At 40.7% G+C, this 14,714-nt stretch overlaps 1 protein-coding gene across 5 annotated transcripts in view; it reads left to right on the top strand.

The window, feature by feature from the left end:
• The window catches only part of WDR7 (WD repeat domain 7), a 141,836-nt gene that overhangs the window by 100,727 nt on the left and 26,395 nt on the right, over positions 1–14,714 (top strand). For all 5 annotated transcript variants that reach the window (XM_053448197.1, XM_053448194.1, XM_053448196.1 and 2 more), the window contains 4 exons: positions 5,628–5,745; positions 7,852–8,001; positions 10,478–10,560; positions 13,789–13,888. In XM_053448197.1, the coding sequence (XP_053304172.1) occupies positions 5,628–5,745; positions 7,852–8,001; positions 10,478–10,560; positions 13,789–13,888 (451 nt within the window). The remainder of the gene's footprint in view (positions 1–5,627; positions 5,746–7,851; positions 8,002–10,477; positions 10,561–13,788; positions 13,889–14,714) is intronic.

Below are 14,714 nucleotides of genomic sequence, written 5' to 3'. Positions count from 1 at the left end.
AATTTTCATCATGATAAATTGCATAATAAGCGAGAAAGTGTTTGCTTATTAATCCATAACGAGATTTAGATTGAAAATGGCCTCTTACATCCATGGCAGGTAGGGTGGGGACTGCAGGAAGGGGAACGGCGTGGAGGGAAGCGGAGCAGCAGCGTGTGGAAGGGGTGAAGCGTGCCTTTCAACCTCCCGACGCCCCGCTGAGCTGCCCCCTTTTTTGTGCTTGATTTACCGTGTACACAATAACCGCGCACAGCTGCCTGGCTTCTGCCGCCGATGTTAAACTGGCTTTATGGAGAAGCTCTTTCTTGACGGCCTTGTGTCTTTCTTCCCCACCTTCTCTCTTTTAATTTCGCTTCCCTGTTGGAAGAAGAAGAAGAAAAGAAGGGCAGTGGATAAAATAAATGTACATTGGCTTTAGAGTTTTGATTCCTTCACGGAGCTTTATTTTTTCGTTGATCGCTTTTGATGTTAAGCACAAAAGGCTGGAGACTGTAGGCCCGTCAACGATCTTTATAAAAGCAGCATTTGAAATGTTTAGACCATTCCATAGCTTAACATCTGCATAAAAATAAATAGTTTCCATTTGCTATCAGATTGGATATTATATATATATTTATATATATATATTATATATATTTATATATATTAAGAAATATATTTTTATTTATCTATAATATATATATATATATATATATATATATATATATATATATATATATAACTAATGTATGCAACATATGAAGAATGAGGCTGTATGAAGGAGAAGGTTTTACTACTACTAAGACTATTAAGATTTAGGTTGTAAATTATAGTTAAAAAGGAACGCTCCAGCTGAGTGTGCCCTTAAAATTTTTTTTTGATTTTTATATTTTTTGATTTTTTTTTAGCTCTTGCAAATACTTGGAGGGATTCATCAGAGACTCCCCTATGCATTTGCTCTTTCCCCTTCCCATGTGCATTCACAGATTGATTTTAATGGGCACACACTCCTGTCGTTTGATTGGCTGCTTCAAGCAACCAAAAACTTGAACCTGAGGAGAAGCTGCAGCTCCACGGATCTATAGATTATTTTTAACTATAAACACCATTACCTGTCCCTTTAATGACATCAGTGTATCAACTACTTTTCAATTGTTCACTCACAAATACCCTTAGTTGCGAAATAAGGAATCCAGTTTATTCTTAATCTTTCTCCGTAGGCACCTCGTCCTTCATTGACAGCGCATTCCACAACTTTGCAGCCCTCACTGTGAAATTAAATTTGCTTAAGGTGGAACCATGACTCTTCCGATCATAATACGTGGCCTCTTTGTGTACACAGACCACAAATATATTTGTAAACCATGAATGTGATCACCCATTAGGCTGCACAACCTTACATTAATTATTTTATTTAAAAAAAATATAAACCGTAGCTCTATTTCATTAGTACTCTAATATGTGAGTTCTACTCCTAAATCTTCATGGTTTTCTGACTAACGATACTTAAATCTTGTACATAACACAGAATCTATATGGAAGAGTTGCATACAGGGGCCTACCTAGAGTACCTGGGGCACCCCCACACACAGACATGCAAAAAATTAATGTTGGCAAGAATATTTATTTCACAATTTTGTGAACTGTATGTCAACTAGAAAAAAAACTTGAAATCTGAAAAAATGAATTATTAACTTATAAATAAATTAAGTTTAAAGAAATAACATTTACTGAACAGATGCGGTACAGCATAACTCCCATTGCTACATATACTGAGCCAGACATTGCCTGTAGTGCAGCATAACCCCTATGACAATACGGTAAGTCAGGCTTTGACCTGGTAGGCCTCTGCTCTTAAAACATTTTCCGTATGCCTCCGCTGCACCTAAAACAGCCTGCCTGTGCCACAGCTGTCCTAAAACAGCTTGTCTGTGCGACCGCTGCCCCTAAAACAGGCTGCCTGTGCCACGTCTGCCCCCTAAAACAGCCTGCCTGTGCCACAGCTGCCCCTAAAACAGTCTGCCTGTGCGACCGCTTCCCCTAAAACAGCCTGCCTGTGCGACCACTTCCCCTAAAACAGCCTGCCTGTGCCACCGCTGGCCCTGAAGCAGCCTGCCTGTGCCACCGCTGGCCCTGAAGCAGCCTGCCTGTGCCACCACTGTCCCTAAAACAGCCTGCCTGGCAGGCTGCTTCAGCAGCAGAGGTGGCGCAACCAGGCTGCCTTGCCCCTGAAGCAACCTGCCTGTGCCACCTCTGCCCCTCTAAACAGCCTGTCTGTCCCATTTCAGCCCCTAAACACTCACTTCATTCATTCATTCACTCTCCTGCGCCCCCTTACCTCTCTTGCAGATTTCACTGGTCCGGGGGCGGCCTATCATTACTGATAGGGCATTTGCAAGCCTGTCTATACGCTACTGGTAGTATACAGTAATCACCTACTTTTGTGCAATTTATTAGCAATTTTTTTTAGGTTTCTGTATATTTTTCGACTGGTGAATCCAAACCTAATGAATTTGTGATTATATACTGCTGACATTTTGTAGAAAATTACACCAATAAAATGCTAGATATCATAGGTCTCAATGAAATTTACCAGCAAAATAAAAGCAAGTGCAGGACTATTGAATGCTTTCTGCTAGACTTAGGATTCTCATCTATCATCTGGTTTGGAGTTTACAACAACAAAAAAGAAAAAAATATGCATTTTTTTCCCCCACGAGGTAGAATTCACATTTAATTTTTTCTTCTCAAATACTGGCTTGTCTCAGATACCTACTAATACTGCTATTAAATGGCTGTGATCACAAATTAGCTCGCAGTCCGGCCATAGGCAGGCTTGCAAATGCCCTTTAACCCAGCAGCTACTAAAAGAATGGAAAGGGCGCTATAAACAAAGCCATTTAGCGCAATTAAATAAACCAAATACCATATAATAACATATGATATATTAAATCGCTCTTTAACATAAAATGGCGTTTTTTTCCCAGCACCTTTACCAGTAGCTCAGGGTAAAAAAAAAAAAAAGCACTTTTCAGCCCTTTAACAGCTTTGTGATGATTCTGATGGTTCTCTGGATATTGAAACATTCTGCCCTTTGATGGTTTCAAAGCATACGTAACAGTTGGCGATGCCTGTGGAATAGGGGCCCCTGAGCCTGCCTTTGTTTGGTGCTGAAGCCTCGGTGCCTGCGCTATCGCACACGGCTTTTAACTCTGAAAGCCGACATGCGAGCCAGCTGGTCCAGCTGCAGGGGCAGCTCAATCTCTGGCCACATACTACCACTCCCGAGCGATGTTAATGAATTAGCAAGAATCCTGGTGCTTTTCAAAAAAAAAAAGCTTCATGCCTAACCAGCAATTAAAAAAAAAAGCCTCTGCTGCCAGGGACACGTGCGGCCCAGCTTCTGAGCACGAATAAAAGGACATTTTTACCCCAAAAGGATCCCCAAGGTTGTCTGTCTGCCGCACTCCATTCACAGCAAGCGATAGCAGGTTCACGATTTCAAGACTATTAACGGTGGAGCACCTTGCGGTGGTGAACATTTTGTTTATTATTTTCAATCCGCAGCGAGAAGAATTAAAATCCCACTTAAATGCGGATTTCTCATACATTTGCTTACTTTGCTTGGAAAAATGTGGTTATAGGTGATCCATAAACCCATTGGGCTATAAAGCTATGGTTTCCATTTAAATGCTTTCATTGCTTTGGAGATTAGGACTTTTAACCACGCAGCCGCAAGGCATTCGTCGGGTTTAGGTAACTGATTGAGCTGGGTTTGCTTCGGAAAATACCCCTAATGATCCCTTTTTAGATTCTTAAAGGGAAAACGTTCAGACTGGGCCACTCCTTGGGTTTTGCCTAATCAAACCGATGCCGGTTCCCGCTCTTTGATGTTGGACGATGCTGGACTTCCAACCACCTGTCAGGAGATCCTCGTCGGGTTCCGAGTTAACATCGGTGTAGAAAACAGAAGTCCGCTATCTGCCAAATTCTGCTTCCACGGATGATGAAAACCACAAGTCTTTGGAATCCCTCCTCGATTCTTTATACCTAAAACTGCTAATTTATACTTTCGAAGTCTACATTTTATTCAGTGCTCTTTTCTGTTTATTTAACTTTATTCCTTGATTAACCTTCTTTTCAACAACAAAAAAATCTATATCATTTTTTCAATTTATTTACGTTGCTTTTCTCCACCTCCAACTTGTACAAAATGTGTGTGTATAATCACCCATGAAAGCCATGTTCGGGAGGTTGAGGGACTTTAACTATCTCTAAATAAGTTACTTTGATAAATAAAGTATATTGCCTTTTATGCCATTGACCATATTGTATTTGATCGATTTTAAATCCTAAATAGGGAATTCTCCTTTTTCGGTTCATGCGATCAGGTTGTCTGAAACAGCATAAAATATCCTCGTCTTATTGAGTGTCGGGATACTTTATTTCCTACTCTCGGTAAACATAACTATATACCCCAGTACTATATAGAGTAATATAGGTCAGCATAGGCAAAAATCTGGTTGTATCCCACTTTGTTCCAATAAACTCCCTTTATCTGCAGACCTGGAGGCCGCCATTGTTATCAGTCATGTGATATTTTAGGTGGCTTTCCCTGCTCATTCACCACACTGAGCTGATGCTTTATGGCAATGCTAATGAAGTCAGTTCCTCCATAGGCTTTCATTAGTCAGTGTCAGGATCGACAATTAAAACTCATTCTTTTTTGTTTGCTTGTTTTATCACAAGGCAGCCTGACAAGGAGTCAGAGTGTTTGGCTAAAATTTTGGGTCAAGAAAACAGAACGAGAATACAAATCGCTAATAAGTCGCTGCCTTCAAAAAATATATTATGCAGAATTCTATTACAAATGTTTTTCTTTTTTTTTTCTAGTAACAAAAACTATTTGGTGGGAGTCCCCCTTTAATGAATGGTTGTTAGCAATTAATTAAACATTAAAAGCCTTTCTGTAGGACCATACAGGCCGTTTCGCTCGGAAATAATTCAGATTTTTTCGATTAAGGCTTTTAAGGAGTGTGTGTTTTTGCAACAATGAAAACTTTAGCCAAATACCAACCAGATTTGACTTCCTAATAAAACTGCCTTTTTTTAAACGGTGGATAATTTCTCATCGGAGGGAACACGGCCCCTTTAAAACCCCATCCGGATGATAGCCTATCGAGAGATCTTTCTCTTGCCGCCGTACGAAATCATTCTTCAAAACTGTGAGCGTTAAAGAAGATATTCTCTTACCGCTTTTCATCAAATCTGTCCGTATGCTCTCGTTACTTTTGGTTCTAAAGTGGAAACACTGTAATAGCTTTCTTGCGCTCTTTGTGATATGTATTCAGTGCTACGGCTACATAATTTGTTAACAAGGCCCTTTTAACACTTTGGACAGATGCACATACTGTTTTCAATCTTCACGCTTAATTATTTGATTTTGTATTTGATGCTAGACACCCTGACTTATAATCACTGCGCATTGTTGGCAGTCCATTATATTCTAACTGTTTGAGTGATCCCATTGACCTTGAACTGACATTATAAGCTGTGTCTAATCTTTTCACTCTATATTTCTAATGCCTCTTTTCTTTCTTTTTTTTCCTTTTTTTTCCTTTTTTTTTTTCCGCCTGATCCCTCTTTAGCATCACAATCGGGCTGCCCCTGAGTCCGTCCGCAGACTCCGCCCGCTCTGCGAGACACGCTCTTTCTCTGATTGCCACGGCGAGACCACCCGCCTTCATAACAACAATTGCTAAGGAGGTAAGCGGCCCCCCACCCTCCCCGTCCCTCTGCACAGAGTACAATTGTTAAAAGGCTTAGACCAACTTTCCTGCTTCCGCCGCAGGGTTTTTTGGGACGCCAAAACTCGTGTTTTATGGTGTAAATCTTACCAAAAAAAAGAAATGCAAAACTTATTTTCTGAGGATATGTGTAGCAGTTGTTTTAATTTTTTTTATTTAATTTTTTATATATATTTTTTTTACTTATTTTTTTTTATTTTCGATGGAAATGGAATTACCAGAAAAGAAAACTAAACGTTAACAGTAGACTCTATGAAAGTCTTCAAGTTTTGCAAGTTTTTGTTGCATTAAGATTTCTTAGCCGCCCTTTGTTGCCACCCATGTCTTTTTTTTCCCATAAAAACATATAGCAGTATTTTTTTTCTTTTTAACTTTTTTTTTATTATTATTATTATTAATGAAAAAATAGTTACCGGAAAAGAAAATGCCACAGTTATAGCATATATCTAAAAAGTGTCTTGGTTGTGTAAAGATTTTGTACAGCCCTCTTTAACATAATTCTTAGAATATATAACCTTTGTTGTCACATTCTTACAGAATTTACCTCCGCTCCTTGATTGAATATTTTGTTTCTTGTACTTATATTCAAGCTGCTATTTCTTCTTGTAATAGCAGCTTAGAATTGTTTAGAATGTTCTATTTAGAATGCCCCCCTTTTCAGTATTGCTGCCCCCTTGGCCAGAGCTGTAGGGGGGGGGGGGATTGCATGGTTGAGCTTTGTTCTGATGTAATGTCCCCTCCATGACATCATATGCTGTTCAGCATCCTGGGAAAATCAACACAATTTGTAAGATACTACAATAGAACTACCTTGTAAAGTGGGCATACCCCCTGAGAACGCGCCATAACGTATATATATCTGTCTTTATGTTGTGTAGATATTTTTTAAATGGTTAGACATGTTTGAGGATATGTTTGGTAACTTTTTAAACAGTCTCTTTTCCCAGCATGGTAACATCTCCTTTCCTGACCTTTACTGTCTCTTCAAATGTTCAAATTTGTGTAATAGGTTGAGTCAGTCAACAAGTTGGGTTTAGGTAAATGCCCCCAAATGCCCACACTAACACGCGAGGGGTACTTGGACCCAGGTGCCAACAGTCACCCCAGAGATTATCCTCAGTGTGTAGAAGTAGTTGTGGCGTCTGTCTGAGGGTGCAAAGCAAGCTTCCGCATTAGAGTTCTATGACTACGTTGACGTCCGGTCAATGATCGGGGTGGGGAGGAAGGGGCTTCTTGCATGTAGGGCTATTCTTGATTCTCCTTATTATTCCACTGCTGAGGGGCTCCTGGGATCTTAGTGAAAGGTGATCTGTCACTATTGCAGGGTTTTCTACATTTTGCTGCTCGGTGCACTAAATAAAACGGTTCTATCTTGGCGTCAAGCAGTGTTTTTGCAGCAGAAACCCACCTTATGTGTATACCATGGGAGCAGCCATCTCAACCACGCAGGTCCTCAGAAGTTATTCCTCCCCATTAAGTTAACCGAGTAGTCAAGTTGCTGATTGGCTTTAATTGGCTTGTGCCGCCCTTCTATTATTATTACTCCTACTGAAAACCGGAAAAGTTATAATACGTAAATGCATTGCGTTGGGCTCCAAGCATTGGGTGCAGTTCCCCTTTAAAGTCTATAGGATGCCATATGAGGTCTGGTGTCATGGAGGCCTCATGGAATGGGCCAAGTTCTCCGGCCATGTCTGACGGCCGTCTTGTGTTATCATTAATACATCTCCCATTTTCCCTAACAGTAACAAACCTCCTATTGAACAATGTGCAATGGCTCTAATTTGGACTGCACCACCACCTCCTCCGGTCGGCTTTTCCCCGCGTTCATTTCTATGCAGTAACACAACCCTCTTATTGATCTTTCCCCCCCTTCATTGATAACGATCACCTACTGTATCATATTCTCAGCGGCGTGTGATGTTGATCCGTTTCACAGGTGACCTCAGCCCTAATCGTAGAGTAAAATGAATGGGTTTAATAATAATGGGATTGGCTTTGCATTCCCGGGGCTGGATTCGATGTACATTGATTGCTATATACATTGTTTTCATTGTTCTTTTAGGTTCACAGACATACAGCCCTGGCGGCCAACGCGCAGTCTCAGCAAAACATTCACACAACCGCTCTGGCCCGCGCCAAAGCCGAGATCCTGAGGGTTATAGAAATACTTATCGAAAAAATGCCCTCTGATGTGGTCGATCTCTTGGTGGAGGTATATTGATATATACGTTATTGTGTATTTATGCCTTTAAGTATCTACTAGCCCAGGGGTGTCCAAGTTTTTTCTGCAGTGGGCCACTTCATCAGAATTGTATACGTGCGAGGGCCGCACTCATTTTTCACTGAGAGAAAATATGGCCTTTAATAAGATATGCACTTTAAAATAAAGTAAATGACACAAAACCTTTACTTTTCCTCTCACTGATTTCTGGGCCTAGAAAGTTTTGTGACTACAAATTCAGGATTCTGGATAAGTAAAAAAAAAAAAATAGGGATGCACTAAAATGAAAATTCTGGACCAAAACCGAAAATTCAGGGTTCACTTAGCCGAAACTGAAGGTGACCCCCCCCACACACTTTTAATAAAAGTAATTTACACACCAAAATTGTACAAAAAAATTATATATTATGATTGTTAACAGCAATCTCAGGCATACCCAGATTCTAGCATGTACTGGTTGGCATGATGGGACTGTGATTGCTGTTAGCAGATTGCTGTTAGCAATCACACTCCTATCATCCCAAGTCAGCCAGTACATGCTGGTACAGGGTGTCTGTAAGTGCAGACGCCATACTGCTGGCAGCATCAATACACAAGGGGGCAACTAGCCAGGTTTCAGCATGTACTGGCTGACTTGGCATGATAGGAGTGTGATTGCTAACAGAAATCACAGTCCCATCATGCCTAGGTTCCAGCACTTACACATCCATGCTATCACACACACACAAATTCATTCATTCACAGATTCATTCCCTCATTTAGACATACTCATTCACACAACCTACCCCACCCCCTTACCTGCTCTACAGCTCTCGATGCCGCTCACAGACTTCAGCAGGGGGCGCGGCCTCCCTCGTTCTCCCCACAGCAGAAGCAGGACTGGAGCAGAGAATAGACCCTCCCACAAGTAAGCAGCAGGGCTCTTGTGATCCTGGCTGCCGATCTCACGTGGGCCGCACCTCGAGGTTCCGCGGGCCGCATTTGGCCCGCGGGCCGCATGTTGGACGTCCCTGTACTAGCCCTTTGGGACACATTTACCTCCATGGGATATTTAGGTGTTTACCTCAGAAATGACAAACGCTCTACCTAATTTTAATAACAAGTTAAGAAACTCCTAGATAGCTAATTTATGGCAAACCGTGCATCACATCTGTTTTTCAGCAAATCTTGTGTACTCGCTTTTGGGGGCTACAACTCCCATCACCCTGGCTGATTGGTCTTGATAAATAATGTATTGAATGTGTCCTCATCTCCTTATTATTATTAATAGTGAGTGGGAAGGGGTTGTGACATCACAGTCCATGATCGGTGTGGGATTGCCAATCGCCAGCTCCACTACACTACTGTATAGAATAGTGTATATCCGCAGTCACTCAGTACACTGCCGCTACATAGGGGCTTCTGAGCCCACTTTGCCAGTTACCCATCACCTATGTTTGTGTGTATGTATATGTATATGTATATAAATATATACTAACGTTTAACAGTTTGGGGTTCTTGGTTTTAAAAGAACAAATTTTGTCCATTAAAATAACATGAAATGGATCTGAAATCCAGCGCAGACGGGGTTAATGCTGTAAATGACTATTGTAGCTGGAAACGGCTGATTTTAAATGGAATCTCTTCATAGGCGTACAGAGGCCTTTATCACTCCCATCACTCCTGTGTTCCAATGACACGATGTGTTCGCTGATCCAAGTTTAAGTTTAAAGGGCTAATTGATTGATTGTTAGAAACCCTTTTGCAATTATGTTACAGCCAGAAAAGTTCCTTGTTTTCCACAGCTGAGTGACCCCAAACCTTTGAACAATAGTGTGTGTATATATATATATATATATATATATATATATATATATATATATACCGTATATTAGTGTGTATCTATATATATATATAATATATATAATATATGAATGATGTTTTGTTGTGTTGTGTATAAAAGCAGGCATATATAGCTGTTTTCTGTGTACTCTGTCACTACTAGGGGTCAGTATAGCACCTTATTTTCTATAGCCTGGTGTTCAGTAAATCATCCGTACATTCGCTGTACTTTACAAAGCTAGTTCTACAAGAACGTGTGTGAATTTAAACAGTTTAACTTTAGGGAGTTTAGTTTTTTGTTCCAAAGGGGGGGGAAACTGCCGGACAATGAAGCCACTGGCCAAAACTATTATATTCTCCATAAATAAGCACCTTTGTTATAATTATTACATTATTTCAGAAACATCAAATCAACAGAATAACCATCAATGTGTTACAGACGGTATATATTTTGCACACAAGTCACATCATGAGATGAAACTTAGAAATATCTATTTTTTCCAGCTGATTAGGGATAAAATAGCACAGAAACTCCTCTTTTGAATGTTTTGATCGCGGCTCTTACGTTACGCTGACAATATATCGATCGGTAAAAAGTGTTGAATTCTTATTTTTCATTCATTCACTTTTTAATTCTCCCCCGAAGGTGATGGACATTATAATGTACTGCTTGGAAGGGTCGTTGCTGAAAAAGAAAGGTCTTCAGGAGTGCTTCCCCTCCGTGTGCAGGTAAGCGCGATTCACATGAAGCCTCTGCAAACGTCTGGTTACTCTTAATACTTTTTCAGTCTTGATGCCAATACCTGGATTCACACGTAAAGGTAGTGTTTGTGACGTTACAGATTTACTCTCCTAATTCGCCCATCTAGTCTCCATCTAGTCATCCGATCCCATACATGATTAAACTCCCTCACTGTATTACCTTCTTCTGCTTTACCTGATGCAGTCTCAACAGTAGGTCTTCTGCTGTCTGGTTGACCCATCAGACAAGTGTTTCCCGAGTGGCCGTCTCTGACAATCTTACACGGGCGCTGCTCCATGTTGAATGTGAGGTCGCGTGGCTCCACACCGCGTATCACATTAATCCGAGAAGAGTCTAAACAGTAACTTCCGTCCCTGAAGCTGGATAACTTACGCTTTCTGTTAATGGGAATGTGCTCTTCCACATAAATATATTTCTTTCAATGTATCCACTAAGTATCTCTGGGTAGACAGGACTCGGTTGGTTTGTAAGATTCTGTTATTTTGAGTTTGTGTTGTTCTGGGAGTTGGTTCCGCACGGTCCAAATCTTCGTTGTATGTCATTAAAACCAGATGAGAGGCAGCAGCCAATTAATCTGCATTATCGCTGATTGACAGCGTGCCACGGAAATCATTGCACTAAATCATTTTTCACATGCTGGTGCGTGACCGGGGATATTCCAGAGATACTCCTCAAGCCTAATGCACCGGATTCTGTATCTGCCCTGGGGGATTTCATACAAAATGTCCTTAATATTAAACCAGAACCGGCGTGTTTCCCAAATCGTACATGTTACAGCCCAAAAACAGTAAATAAACCCGTGTACATGTGCTTATGGATTAGATTAAACAAAATGCATACATTAAAAAACCCACCTTATGTGTATACTATGGGGTACCCTTCCATATTGCCCCCCCATATTGTTCAGTTGCTGATAAAATGAATATGCTAGTTTTATAACCTTCTTTAGTTCCCCTGCGATCAAAAAGCACGAGCTATAGGTAAAAGTAATGTATAAATTTACCTGATTTATGCCCTTTACGCTAAAGAATAAATCCTCTCTAGCCGTAAGTTTCTCGGCGTATAAAACCCCATTTTTGCTGAGTTTGCGGCGTTGGAACAGCTTGTGCCGTGGAAACCTTTTGTTAGGTAATTGAAAAGTAAACTTTTATAGCCGCGCATCTTAATTACCCTGCCCTTTAAAACCGGACTCAATGATGAAAATCTCCTTGTAAAATGTGAGTAATTTTCTGCCCGAGTCTCTATTAACGTAATACGGCTCTTCTTTAACAGCCCGAGCGGCAAGCAAATTAGTTTTGGGGGGGGGGGTTGCATGTTGAGCAGATGCTACGAAGAGATCGCTGATGTGGAAGACCATCCTGCAGAATAGTCATTTCACTAAATGCATAGGACGGTCCAGAAAGGGAAACGTATTTTATGGAAGAAACGTGAAACGTATATTGTTGATAATGATGCCGAAGAATGCATTCATTTTGCTCTCAAATGCATATTTATACTTTATTTTCACAGCGACCATTAATGCTGTATACTCACAAGTGTCCAAAAGTCTTCCGTTCTTATCAAAGAACCTTGTCTCCAGTATTAGGAATCAGAGTAGAATGTTCAATACACTTTATGATTCTCATATAAACACAAGGTGACTCGGTGGCTCGTCCTGTCCATTCAGTATAGCTCTGGAAGTAGACCTTCCATGATGAGGTCAAGATGGCTCCCAACATTAGGAGAAAAATGGATATAGCCATATTAGTCCAACAAAAAATGCAGTCTACAGCTGTTATTATTTTATCGGGCCGACATATTCTTTAGAATGTATTCTTGAGATCAGAATATCGGCACCAAAAAGTATCTGTGACTATATGTATGGACAGTGCCAACACCAGCAAGTAGTAACGCTCAATCATCTTAGAACTCTAAGGCTTCCACTTGGCGCTTTAGCCCTTTGGTTCCCTAATCTGGGATTTCATGGGTTTGCTCGTTTTGCCAGTGACAGCAGTAAACAAAGACAGTGGGAAAGCAAATCTATCATCCAGTTTATCCACCCAAACTGAATTGTCATCGCAATCATCTTTCCGATGATATGTCATCAAGAACGAGACTCTATCTCGGGAACGTTCAATACGTTTGCACCACCAGGCGTCCAAATGATATCAACTGACAATTCATTCATAATCATTGAGGGACTTAATTTGCGTTTGGGATTGACCGGTGGAGTGTGTTAACCCTCCAAGGAAACCCAAGACAAATTGCAGGATGTTTTTTCTTATTGGTAGCTGCCTGTGAAGAATGAGGTCTATTAAATGCTTGGCAAGGCCTATTCTCGGAGAAATGAGATTTCTGAAAGCCGCGTTGGTCCTGAGGCAGACTTGATTCTCTTTAAGGTTTAGATACTTTTCATTCGACCGGTATGTTTAACCAAGAAAAATGGCACTTCCAGAACTACAAGCTCCTGGAGTGAATTTACAGACGCGCAGTATATGGGTTTTTTTTCTTTTCTACTGAATGTATATATTCTGCTTTAATAGGGAATTTTAGTCTTTCCAACTATCGTTCCGTTTAAGCTTTTGTTTGTATTTTGGATTTATTTACGATTTATTCTAAAATAAAAACATCTATTTGATGCCAATACATTGGCACTCGGTAACCCAGGACTTTGCCCCAAGTGCTCTTCTTCTGCTCCTTATTGGAGGCATTTTGGCAAACCTTTGCTGGGAGGGGGGTGAGAGGCGGTGAGTGCTAGAGACCTAGAGGTGTGCGGAGCCACTCCTGGAAGTGTCCACTCACCCGCCTAGCATAATGAGGAGACAAAGTGGGAGCTGCAGTGGATGTTTGCCCTTTTTATTTATGTTGCTTAATACACTTAATTTCCCATCATTATAAATCACCAAATGCGTAACAATTCACTTTTTTTGATGTGGAAACTTTTCTATTAACTGGGTGTCTTTTTTTTAACAAGAAAATGATTGACGAATGTTGCTAATAATCACTGATTCGGAAGTACTTTTGTGTTTTCTTTAATTGTGCCTAAAATTATATTTTTGTGGTCCCTGGAAGAAAAAAAAAATCTGAATAATTGGAAAGCCCATTATAACTGGTGTTGTTTTTATTTATGACTTTGCCGTGGTTTAAATTGTATCCTCTACCCTGTGAACTGATTACAAGTGACATCTCACCTGTTTCTGTAAATGTTTTAACAGGTTTTACATGGTGAGCTACTGCGACCGAAGTCACAGAATAGCGGTGGGAGCCCGCCACGGCTCCGTGGCCCTCTACGATATCCGAACTGGAAAATGCCAGGTAAATCGATCCAAGAGACCACTTCTCCCTAAAACGTGCTAAATATCGAAAGGAAGGCGGCTCTGATTTGCACCAGTCGGCACATTAAACCGCTGAAACATTACGGGTAATTGTGTCGGGATCAATGTTTTAATGAAGAAAGCGCATATCTATGTTATCTTGTTTTCGACGAGATCAGAGGCCGTGTCATAGTGCAGTCGGTAAGAGATTAAAATGATTACCAGTCCGCAGAAAAGTGCATGATGCTTTGGTATACTCCAATATCAAAATGTACACGTCTATTAAGTTAAAAGCCGTAGAGCTATGAAGAGTTTACAGATTGTATGGAATATTGCTAAACCAGTCACTATCATCGTTCTTTCATAGAAAAACACAACCTGTTACCTAATTACTTAAGGCAATATTTGATTATTAGCAGCCAACATCGTACGTCCGCCATTTTGAATTAGTCTGCCTCGTCTAAACTTGATAGTGGTGGAAGGAATATGACGTAATTACATGATAATGAAACCCACCAGCAGCTGTTGCATTATTTTTAGGGTTTAAGTTTCTCTACGTAGCATCCTATATTCTATAAAGATGTAAACTGACTCGATGGTGAAAATTTCTCAGCCGGACAGAACCAGAGCTGTTTGCAATGTCCACCGGCCAACAATAGAGGAATCCCAAGCATATAATTGAATGTCCTCCAGCGAGCGGCTAACACCGCTGGAAATAGTAACATAATCAGAATTCTCCAGCCAGCGGCTGAATGCTTGAAGGTCTTGACCTAGGGGCCAGCCGCAGAGGAGAAAGAAGTCAGACCAGAATTGCTTGACCTAGCTGC

The sequence above is a fragment of the Spea bombifrons genome, chromosome 1 (assembly GCF_027358695.1).
Source record: "Spea bombifrons isolate aSpeBom1 chromosome 1, aSpeBom1.2.pri, whole genome shotgun sequence".
Classification (NCBI taxonomy): domain Eukaryota; kingdom Metazoa; phylum Chordata; class Amphibia; order Anura; family Pelobatidae; genus Spea; species Spea bombifrons.
The sequence above is the reverse complement of the archived record's forward strand: the minus strand, read 5'-3'. Positions and strand labels throughout refer to the sequence as shown.